Raw genomic sequence first — 12,498 nt, 5'->3', positions numbered from 1 at the left:
CACTGAATTACAGGTTCCTGACTTATGACTGGCACATAAGAAAGTGGCAGGTTTGAATCAGTTTGTTTGCGCAAACCCTCCCCCTAACCAGGGACAGTGGTGTAACATAGCAAATTTTACAAAACAAACATGAAACAAATATGAAAAACAGCAAAAAACAACAACCACTCAATTACAGAATTCTGCTTGCTTATCAAGGTCTCACACTTTATATCTATGAATATTCTTTTTCTTGTCACTAAATATTAATGAAATGTTTATCTTTAGTATGGAATTTTGCATTTCATCATCACTTTTTCCTCAACAAGAGTGTAAAGAAAATCAATGAAAATGATAAGCATGAAACCATTAAAACATGATGTATTCATGTATGCTGTTGTCTTGATTTTTCAATTTATCAAATCTATCAAGCATTTTAAATGCCTATCATTGTTAAAAGACATACACATGACATTTTTGAGGATTTTCAAAAATTGATTTCAGTTCATCTTTTGACTGAATGTGCATACTCATTTCCAAATTTCACACATTAATATTTGCTAAGCACACTTCTTGGGAAATGACTAGTTCATTATTATAAAATTATTCACAATTTTAACAATCTCAGGAACCAGATTATCATGTAGGCATCCTCTGACCAAAACAGTAAATTTATAAAAAAAAAATTGCATACTCAAAATAATGCTTAGTGGTACAACTGGAAATTGCATAGGATTGTTTTTTTTAAACAATATTGCTGAAATGTTCTATTTAATTTTTTAAAAATCTGACACACTGACAATTCCATATGGCAAGAAAAGAAAAATGGCCTAAAGGCAAACAACAGTATACATAACACAACATAAATAACTAAAGAATAAGCAACACTAACCCCACCAAAAACAGAAGATAATCTCAGGTGCTCCGGTTAGCAGATCCTGCTCCACATGTGACTCTTGTGGTGTTACTCCCAAATTATATCAAGTGAACAGCTGGTATCATGCAATAGCTGATTGGTAGTTGACTCTTATCCAACCCTAAGACATCACCAAATTCATGTCAATTTTCCAACCCTAAAACAGCATAATAAATTATGATAATTTAGTCTTAGATGCATGATTTTTTTTATTAGTTGTTAGTGGCTTTGAACTAGCTGTCAGTAACTGCGATTACTCTCAGATCTGTACTTAGTGTCTTTTTTGTTGTTTGGATGTACAAGTACCCAGCCACGTCCACTTGTAATTGTAGTATTTGTATTTTTATCCATCTGATGAGTTAAGCCTCTTTCAACTAATTTTTATAGTTCGTTCTTATGTTGTACTGTTACACCACTGTCCCAAGGTTAGGGGGAGGGTTGGGATCCCGCTAACATGTTTAACCCCGCCACATTCTGTATGTATGTGCCTGTCCAAAGTCAGGAGCCTGTAATTCAGTGGTTGTCGTTTGTTTATGTGTTACATATTTGTTTTTCGTTTATTTTTTGTGCATAAATTAGGCCGTTAGTTTTCTCGTTTGAATTGTTTTACGTTGTCATTTTGGGGCCTTTTATAGCTGACTGTGCGGTATGGGCTTTGCTCATTGTTGAAGGCCATACGGTGACCTATAGTTGTTAATCTCTGTGTCATTTGGTCTCTTGTGGAGAGTTGTCTCATTGGCAATCATACCACATCTTCTTTTTATATATGAGATGGTAATGCACTTTTTACAATTAAAAACTTTGACCAAACACATATTGTTAGAATGAAGCAACTTGAATGTGTGTTATGCCTTTTACATATCAATAAAACCACAACACTATTTTTATGATATAAAACAGTATTAAGTTTTCTAATCAATCTGATTAAAATACAGTGTCCAAGCTTTGCTTACAAGATTCTGTCAACAGTCTGGTTTACTTTCTGTTCTGGTAAATATTACATCAGCCAATGAAATTTCAGCATTTAAATTTTAGAAGATGTATATTAATCTGACCAAACCAAAGGATCCTGAAAATTCTTTAAAAACAGAAAGTAACACGGAGTGTTTTCAAATCCTTGTAAGCAAAGCTTGGACATACATCTGTAGGTTTTTTTTTTTTTAATACAGGTTCTGTATGTTAATCAGATTGTTTTCTGTTATATCCTCCAACATTTTAAAGAATGAGCTTTTAATAAAATTTAACTTAAAAAATATATCTCTAGGTTTTGATGGTTTGTGTACTAATGCTGGAAGAAGAGAGATTTTATTTGGTAAAGATACTTTTACCAGTTGCAACATTTATATTGGTACATCTGATCTAGAGAATTGTACAGACCTCAGGTATGTTTAGTTTGTAGGGGAGATAATTAACATTGAAAGGTTTTTGTTTTCTTTCTTGTATGGAATTTTGTGATTAAAGATTGATACTGCTTTTCGTCACACATCAAGTTTTACATGTAAATGCAGGACAATGACATGTTAGTGTAATATGAAAAAACTCTGCTTTGTACATAGACCAACATTCAGAGTTAGACTTTGACATACTGTAAATTCAGAAATTATTGCGTGCATTTATTATTGCATTTTTATACGACCACAAAAAAATTTTGCGATCGTATATTGGTATGACGTTGGCGTCATCGTCCGGCGTCGTCGTCGTCCGAAGACACATTGGTTTTCGCACTCTAACTTTAGTTTAAGTGAATGGATCTCTTTGAAATTTTACCATAAGGTTCAATACCACAAAAGGAAGATTAGGAATGATTTTGGGGGTTATGGTACCAACAGTTAAGGAATTAGGGGCCAAAAATAAGCATTTTTGTAACTTCCAGACATAACTTGTGTGTTAGTGTATGGATCTCTCCATCATTGTACCACAAGGTTCCATATCACAAAGGGAATGCTGGGATTGATTTTGGGGGTAATTACCTCAAAATTTTAGGAATTAGGGGCAAAAAAAGGGGCAAAAAACAAGCATTTTTATATGGACAAATACTTTAGTACAAAACATAATTTAAAGCAGTGTAAGGGAGATAAATCAAATACATCATTTGAATTACTTCGCTTACACTGCTTTTAAATTATGTATAATGTAATGGTTAATGAACAATTAAGACAATTTAAAACAGTGTAAGGGAGGTAATCCACATACAATGTTTTGATTACTTCCCTTACACTGCTTTTAAATTAAAGAAATGCATATTTATAAAGGTAGCCCTGTAAAAATATCTGCAAATGTTGCATAATTTTTTTTTTACAAAAAAATCCATATGAAAGATTTGACACCATATTTTAAATTCTATTATAAAATAAATTAAGTTAGCACTATGGTAAATTTAAATGGGTAATTATGGTTGCAAATTCCATTGGAAATTTGAATTGAGATTATGACCATATCTTGAGGGAAAGAATTTTTTGGGGGAAAAAGGAGGGGGGGGGGGGGTAAAAAGAAATTGTGGAGGGTCAATTTTTTCTCATTTCAGATTTCATAAATTAAAAAGAATTATTCTTCAAATATTTTTTTTTTTCAAATTTCAAATATTGAAAAATTTCAAGAAGTAATCTTTAATTGCACAGTATGGCGCATTAGATTTGTAAAATCTTTGACCACATTTATTTATTTGTTATGCCAAATCTAACCGTGTATTTAGATTTTTAATTTTGGGTCAAGTTTTCAAATTGGACTACTTAAAGGTCCAGAGGGTCCAAAATTAAACTTAGTTTTATTTTAACAATATTTGAATATATGGGGTTATTTGATATGCTGAATCTGAACATGTTTTTACATTTTTGATTTCGGGCCCAGTTTTCAAGTTGGTCCAAATTGGGGTCCAAAATTAAACTTTGTTTGATTTCAACAAAAATTGAATATATGGGGTTCTTTGATATGCTGAATCTAACCATGTATTTAGACTTTTTATTTGTGGGCCCCGCTATCAAATTGGTTCATATTGAGGTCAAAAGGGTCCAAAATTAAACTTTGTTTTATTTCATCAAAAATTGAATTATTGGGGTTCTTTGATATGCCAAATCTAACCGTGTATTTATATTTTTTAATTTTGGGTCCAGTTTTCAAATTGGTCTACATTAAGGTCCAAAGGGTCCAAAATTAAACTTAGTTTGATTTTAACAAAAAGAAATTGTGGCGGGTCAATTTTTTCTCATTTCAGATTTCATAAATTAAAAAGAATTATTCTTCAAATATTTTTTTTTTTCAAATTTCAAATATTGAAAAATTTCAAGAAGTAATCTTTAATTGCACAGTATGGCGCATTAGATTTGTAAAATCTTTGACCACATTTATTTATTTGTTATGCCAAATCTAACCGTGTATTTAGATTTTTAATTTTGGGTCAAGTTTTCAAATTGGACTACTTTAAGGTCCAAAGGGTCCAAAATTAAACTTAGTTTTATTTTAACAATATTTGAATATATGGGGTTATTTGATATGCTGAATCTGAACATGTTTTTACATTTTTGATTTCGGGCCCAGTTTTCAAGTTGGTACAAATTGGGGTCCAAAATTAAACTTTGTTTGATTTCAACAAAAATTGAATATATGGGGTTCTTTGATATGCTGAATCTAACCATGTATTTAGACTTTTTATTTGTGGGCCCCGCTATCAAATTGGTTCATATTGAGGTCAAAAGGGTCCAAAATTAAACTTTGTTTTATTTCATCAAAAATTGAGTTATTGGGGTTCTTTGATATGCCAAATCTAACCGTGTATTTAGATTTTTAATTTTGGGTCCAGTTTTCAAATTGGTCTACATTAAGGTCCAAAGGGTCCAAAATTAAACTTAGTTTGATTTTAACAAAAATTGAATATATGGGGTTCTTTGATATGCTGAATCTAAACATGTATTTAGATTTATGATTTAGGCCCTAGTTTTCAAGTTGGTCCAAATTGGGGTCCAAAATTAATCTTTGTTTGATTTCAACAAAAATTGAATATATTGGGTTCTTTGATATGCTGAATCTAACCATGTATTTAGATTTTTTATTTGTGGGCCCTGCTATCAAATTGGTTCATATTGAGGTCAAAAGGGTCCAAAATTAAACTTTGTTTTATTTCATCAAAAATTGAATTATTGGGGTTCTTTGATATGCCAAATCTAACCGTGTATTTAGATTTTTTATTTTGGGTCCCGTTTTTTAAATTGGTCTACATTAAGGTCCAAAGGGTCCAAAATTAGACTTAGTTTGATTTAAACAAAAATTGAATTCTTGGGGTTCTTTGATATGCTGAATCTAAACATGTGTTTAGATTTTTGATTATTGGCCCAGTTTTCAAGTTGGTCCAAGTTGGGGTCCAAAATTAAACTTTGTTTGATTTCAACAAAAATTGAATATATGGGGTTCTTTGATATGCTGAATCTAACGATGTATTTTGATTTTTGGGCCCCTTTATCAAATTGGTCCACATTGAGGTCAAAAGGGTCCGAAATTAAACTTTGTTTGATTTCATCAAAAATTGACTTTTTTGGATTCTTTGATATGCTGAATTTAACCATGTATTTAGATTTTGGATATTGGACCATAATAGGTAAATTAAAAAAATTTAAGTTCTTAGACCACATTCATTCTGTGTCAGAAACCTATGCTGTGTCAAATATTTAATCACAATCCAAATTCAGATCTGTATCAAGCTTGAATGTTGTGTCCATACTTGCCCCAACTGTTCAGGGTTCGACCTCTGCAGTTGTATCAAGCTGCGCCCAGCGGAGCATTTTATTTAAAGATTGGACAAAAATGCGAGATTAATTATTGTGATTTCAGGAAAGTCTGCATACAGATACGTATCATATATCAGAAAGCGAGTTCTTATTATTGCGATAATCACCAAGTCGCATTGTTCGCATTTATAAAAATCTTGCAATAGTTTCTGAATTTACAGTACTAACTCAGTATGTAACAATCTGCAAGAAGATTTGTTACGCTACATGGACACATTATTCTGACTCATAGTTAACTAGTCTTTGCTACATGCTTGACAAAAAAGGAGTTAATACAATTTTAAAGTTGTAGATTTCATCTATCTGAGAAAAGAAAAGAACACACAACCTCCACAATAGAGGCAAATACACCAACAGTCATTTTAAAATATGTGATTTGAGTTAAACAAATTTTTTTCAGCTAAGATTAAGTCTGATTGTTAACATGCCGCTAATAATGTTATAACTTATAAGTTGATATTACTCTTTTGTAACACATTAATAATTTTCAAAAATTGTTCATTTGACAAAGATATGGAGTAATTTTTTAGACCAATTTAAATCAATAATCAAATCAAGATTAAATGACAATGATAGAGTGTATGCAATTGAATTTCAGCAAATTGATAATTAATCGTCTTGACAACTTGATGCCATCTGAGAGAATAGGTCGTTATGGTAACAACAATCCATATGGACCTGCACAATGGATAGAAGTCCTGAGGTAAGTAGAATACTGAGTATTCATTTATTTACACGAGTACCAATTTTTGTGAATTAAAGAAAAACTGTATTTTCAAAGGTACTTGATTTCAAGATTTTTACAAACTCTTATGTTTTAACCTATATAGGATCATTGTTCCTCTCGTTCTAGCGACAGTTTTAAAAAAAAACTGTAACCTGAAGCAATTCTCAATTCTGACAACTTGAAATACCCCCAAAAATGCAATGTTTATTTATTGAAAATTCTGCAATGGGCCCATTGCTACCTACATTAAGAAGACTGAATCAGATTTATTTGGTTGAACTTAACACAGATTTCAAACTAAGTTTCTGATAATTATATATAATTAGTTCAAGGAATAAAAAAATATGTAATGGGGAATTTTATAAAAAAAAAAAACATACTGGCCTATTTTGACTAAAATCTTTTTAAACAATTATCACAGGAACTTTTGAAGTTTGGAAAAAGACAAAAATGTGTTTCTAACTGTTAAATGTGAATTTTTCCCCCAAAGTCTTGGTGTTATTTTTGTAAAAGTTTTTAGTAGACAGCTATTATACAACATAAAAAATAAAATATTGTGGATTGGGATAGTCCAGAAGGTCTGCTTGCAATCCATTGCTTATTTATTTTGTTGACAATTGTTGACTTCGGAAGGTTAAAACTGTAAGTTTTTGTATATTTGTGTCAACTTTTTTTTGGTAGAGAGGATTTGACCTCAACTTGTACTAACAGCTTACAGGCTAACAACCAGACCGTGTTGTCATGGAGATTTTCTGGGTTTTGTACAGATATTGTCAGTGGTATCAATTTAGATGTGATGTATGGAGAATCTGGCATGGCTAGTGGTGTGCCTACAAAAGAAATTATAGGAGCATACATCAGGTGAGTGTTTAGGGCTATCCCATTAAAATGGATGTGGGGTGTAGAACGGGACTTCCAATATCCCCCCCCCCCCCCCCAGTTAGTAGTAGTTGTATGAAATATAGATTATACTCCAAAAAGTAACTAACTTATTTTACTTTGCATTCAAAGTTTGGTTTTGGATGAAAACTCTAATTGTGATCTGTTTGAGACATTATGAATAACATTTTGTCTGATTATTACACATTCATTTGGTAATGAAATACCAAAGTATGAAAGTATTAAGATTTGGTACTGTTTTTTTTTGTTGTTATAGGGATAAAAATGAACTAGTAGCTAGCTGTCTTTTCATTATCAATAAAGTCTTTGTATGAGTTTGTATACAAAAGCTTTCAATTTATTTAGACAGTTCTGACATAGGAATATTTTGTATAGATCAGTATGTTGAAACTGTATTTTGGAAAACACGTCTTATTGGTTGACAAGTCTTGAACACTAGAAAAACAGAACTGTCTAATATGTGTGACTGTAAATGTTTAACAAAAAGGATCATTGCTTGTGATGACCTCCATATGATCTTTATTGGTTGCTCTGTTGCTGTTGGACTGCTGTCTGTCTGACATTTACCTCCAAATCATCTTGTTTCTGTATATAGATTTTATGATGTAATTTTGATTGTTATAAAAAATTGACTTGTTTCAAAAAGTTTCAACTTACTGTATACCGTTTTTGGTTGTGTATAATACACACTTTTTAACCGAAGACATTTAGTTGGTAGAGGGGATGCGTTTTATACATAACTTTATACCGTTTTTAATTTTTTTTTTTTTTAAATTATAAGAGGTGGATAAAATTTTGATAATAACAACAGCTGTACATGACCATTTATATGTTTTATTTTACAGCTATTCAAAATCCACATGGCAGCTAACATGTGTATCAGGATCACAGTGTGCTGATCCATCTTATGTAGAACCATTCCCTGTCACAGCCTCTGTCAGGTTTATCAAAGTTCCAGCTAATACACCAGAACCCAAAATTAGGTATGTCAATACTACAATGGCTTAAAAAAACACCTTTAGATACAGTTATTGGCTTCAACACTCACAATATTCTAATGCTCCTTTTTTTATGCCCTCACCTACGATAGTAGAGGGGCATCATGTTTTTTGGTCTGTGCGTCCGTTCGTTCGTTCATCCGTTCGTCCATCTGTCCCGCTTCAGGTTAAAGTTTTTGGTCAAGGTAGTTTTTGATGAAGTTGAAGTCCAATCAACTTGAAACTTTGTACACATGTGTCCTATGATATAATCTTTCTAATTTTAATGCCAAATTAGAGTTTTGACCCCAATTTCACAGTCAACTGAACATAGAAAATGATAGTGCGAGTGGGGCATCTGATACTATTGACACATTCTTTTTCAAATTAACTCAAAGTAAGAAAGATACTATCAATTCATAATAATTCTTTAGGTACTAATTTTGGTGATTTTTTTGGGATATAGGTAAACGTAACAACTAATTTAGTGTTCAAGTGTATACAATTTTCCTAACACCATATTGTAAGCTTGAATACATAATTTGTCATAACCACAAAATCAGAAAACTAAGAGCATTCAAAATTCCTCAATCCAATCCAATTGGTACTAGCATATACAAATAAATAAATCTACAGTACACAGCTATGTTTACAATTTTGTACTCAAAATATTCAGTTTTGTATTAGAAATATTTATGCAAGCTTGGATTTCTTACAGATTTACAAGTAATAGCAAAATGAAAGTTAATCATATAAGCCTTCATTTCTTCCTTTTTATGTCTATGCTAATAAAAAGTCTCAAAAGGGGAAATAACTCGAGACTTTAAAATTTTCCACATCCCAGACCGTAAAAAAATTGAAATTTGAAAGCTGCAAATTGTTGTTCAAATTGTCAATGCAATATAGAAGATGTACTCTCAATCTGAAGCAAGTGTTTCTTTATAAGCTAGTATATTGTTCACCACAGATAAGGATGCAAAAATTTTACTCTTGGTAAATTTTTTTTTCTAGATGGGAAGAAGAACATCCAGATATATGTTACAGAGATATTTGCTGGGATAACTTTATTTATCCACTAGTGCGTGCTTACACTGCTGAACCAAGACAATATGTTCTAGCTATGTCGTTAATTTTAATTTTATTTTTGTTTGGATTTTTATTCATCACAAGACCATGGTGGTGAAAGAAATGAGAGAGATATTATTGTAATAAATTGATACATTTAAAGGCATAGAAAGATTTTAAAATTTAAGAATTGTTAAAAAGGTGAATGACATGTTTAAGAAGTATGAGGTTTATTTTAGAAGGTATTGTTGTCTATCAATAACTACAGCACAAAAATTGGCTATTGTAAATCAACTGATTTTTTGCAAGTAATTTATTTAATCAATTTGTGGGAGAAGTAAAATCATGTGAATATGACATGCCAGAATGGATCTTCCGTTATATGAATAAATCAACAGGAAAATTGAGCCAATAAATTCTATTGCTGTCGGCTAGAAATGGTTGAATGCAGAAAAAGTCATTTTGAAAATAAGTTGGGTGACAGTATGTAGAATAATTTTTAAATTATTATTTAAGATCATTCAGAGTCTGGAGAGCCGGCTGATCCATGAGTTTTAGAGTAAGCATTATTTATTTGAGTTATTTGCATACTTTTCATTAACCATTGACCATTGTGAAGTTTAGGTTTTAGAAAAATGAATGAGAAAACTTAAAAGTTGTATGAAAATATCTGCCATGGTTAACCAAAATAGGGAGAACTATACCATGAGTTTATAGTTTCATTAATGATTCTTTCTGTAGCTTGTTTTATATTTTTTTAGTATAAATAGTTGTTCCGTCCATGAGTATATGTGAAAGTGATGAGAGGTTTTATAAAAGTGTACGTTTGATTGTTATGATTTCAAGTAGTGAAATTTACAGGTTGTTGAATGAATATTTTATAGCTATACCTTTTATGGTATAACAGAACTTATCTGCAAAATAATGTTAGTGATCATTTGTTTGTCAAGTTATAGTGATATTTTTATATACATTTAATATTTATAAATGAATTTTTATAATAAAATTTGTGAAAACAATATTATATTTTTTATAGAAACCTGAGCCAATGTGACATTTGACATCCATTTTTGTCTCGCCTTGACGGAGTCAAAAAGCGAGACATAGGTATGCTGTTGTCGGTGGCGGCGGCGTGCTCAACAATGTATTAGTTTGTGATTAGGTCTAGTTCAAGGTGAACCACTAGTGGTAGGTCAATGATATTTGGTATGCAGTTGTATTAGCGTTGGCACATCTCATTACCATGGAGATTATTTGGCCCCGCCCCCTCAGTCAAGGTCTATTGACTTTGAAACTTTTCATAGTTTACATGTATTAGTCTGTGATTAGGTCAATTAATGGGGAACCACTAGTGGTAGGTCAATGATATTTGGTATGCAGTTGTATAAGCATTGGCATATCTCATTTCCATGGAGATTATTTGGTTCCGCCCCCTTAGTCATGGTCTATAGACTTTGAAAATTTTGCTAAGTTAACATGTATTAGTTTGTGATTAGATCAGTTTAAGATGAACCGCTGATGTTAAGTCAATGATATTTGGTATGCAAATTTATTGGCATTTGCAAGTATCGTTTCCATGGAGATTATATAGGCCCACCCCTGATCATGCTTCATTGACTTTGAAACTTTTACATAGTTTACAAGTTAATGTTTGTGTTTAGGTTTGTTTAAACGGAACGACTTATAATAAGTCAATGGTATTTGGTATGCAGTTGTATTAGCATTGGCACATCTCATTCCATGGAGAATGTTTAGCCATGTGCCTTCAGTCATTGTTCATCAACTTTGAATATTTGCATAACTTACATGTTAAAGCATTGCTATTTTAGTTTCAACATTTGCATTATCAAAATTACAAAAAGACAAGACATATCTCTGTGATAACAGTTTATTTAAATATATATATTCACATTTAGGTCTTAAGAAGTCAGTATGTGACATTGCAAAATTTCTGCCCTTACCATCATGCCTTCTTTTTAGTCCTTCTACTTTTTAAAGTGGGCAGTATATAGCCACATTCATTCTTCCTTCTGTCCAACTTTTGCATCTGCAACTGCGCCTGAACCAGTCAACAAGATTTTGTGAAACTTTAACAAAATCTTATTCGCATGATGTACTTTTGCACTTTCTATTTTTTTTTTCTTTATCTAAATGAGATTGGTAATTGTAACTTTCTCACATTATTGACCATATAATGCCATTGTTCTATTTTGTTTTTGATCAGAATTATTTTTGGGGTTTACCTCAAATACCAAAGAATGGACTTTGCCATTGTTTTATTTGGGTATTACCCATTTTGTTACCGCAAATCCCTTATGATAAATGGAACTCTCTCTCTATCTTTACCATAAAATGCCATTGTGCATCTCCTATTTCTTTTTTAATCCAAACTATTTTTTGGGTTTCCCCTAGCAAATCAAGTACTTTGCAAGGGGGGAGGGGGGGGGGGGGGGGGGGGTATCCTTTTGTGAGCTTTAAAAGTATGACAAAAATTTTCTGTCAAAATGAGATTTTTCAAACTATGTGCAAACAGGAAGTTGATGTACAACAGATGTAAAAAAAAATATGCTTGAGCATCACTGATGAGTCTTATGTAGACGAAACACGCGTCTGGCATATTAGATTATAATCCTGGTACCTGTGATAACTTTTTACACCACTGGTTTGATGGCACTGCTGGTGGACGCTTCATCCCAAAGGGTATCACCAGCCCAGTAGTCAGCACTTCGGTGTTGACATGAATATCAATTATATGGTCATTATTATAAATTTCCTGTTACAAAACTTTGAAATTTTCGAAATACTATGGATTTTCCTATCCCAGGAATAGCTTACCTTAGCCTTATTTGGCACAACTTTTTGGAATTTTGGGTCCTCAATGCACTTCAACTTTGTACTTGTTTTGATTTTGATCTGAGCGTCACTGATGAGTCTTATGTAGAGGAAACGCGTGTCTGGCGTATTAAATTATAATCCTGGTACCTTTGATAACTATTTACATGCTACAACTCAACATTATCAAGCACCAGACAAAATGTAAAATTATTGACTTCCATAGAAGCCAAGAGTAGTTTGACAAAAATTTTCTGCTACAATGAGTATTTGTAGCTAACTGCTTACAGGGGAGGGTTGGCGCTTTCAAACGTGTTTAACCCC

The 12,498-nt window shown here is 32.0% G+C and overlaps 1 protein-coding gene across 1 annotated transcript in view; it reads left to right on the top strand.

Moving 5' to 3' along the window:
* Positions 1 to 10,361, top strand: part of LOC127711659 (tectonic-2-like) — a 31,270-nt gene extending 20,909 nt beyond the window's left edge. Inside the window, exons 16-20 of the mRNA XM_052217774.1 lie at positions 2,160 to 2,277; positions 6,272 to 6,376; positions 7,082 to 7,261; positions 8,146 to 8,283; positions 9,289 to 10,361. Coding sequence (XP_052073734.1) covers positions 2,160 to 2,277; positions 6,272 to 6,376; positions 7,082 to 7,261; positions 8,146 to 8,283; positions 9,289 to 9,460 — 713 coding nt within the window. The 3' untranslated portion in view covers positions 9,461 to 10,361. The remainder of the gene's footprint in view (positions 1 to 2,159; positions 2,278 to 6,271; positions 6,377 to 7,081; positions 7,262 to 8,145; positions 8,284 to 9,288) is intronic.
* The last annotated feature ends 2,137 nt before the right edge of the window (positions 10,362 to 12,498 follow it).

Source organism: Mytilus californianus, unplaced genomic scaffold (genome assembly GCF_021869535.1).
Source record: "Mytilus californianus isolate M0D057914Y unplaced genomic scaffold, xbMytCali1.0.p SCAF_8, whole genome shotgun sequence".
NCBI classification, from domain to species: domain Eukaryota; kingdom Metazoa; phylum Mollusca; class Bivalvia; order Mytilida; family Mytilidae; genus Mytilus; species Mytilus californianus.
The sequence above is the reverse complement of the archived record's forward strand: the minus strand, read 5'-3'. Positions and strand labels throughout refer to the sequence as shown.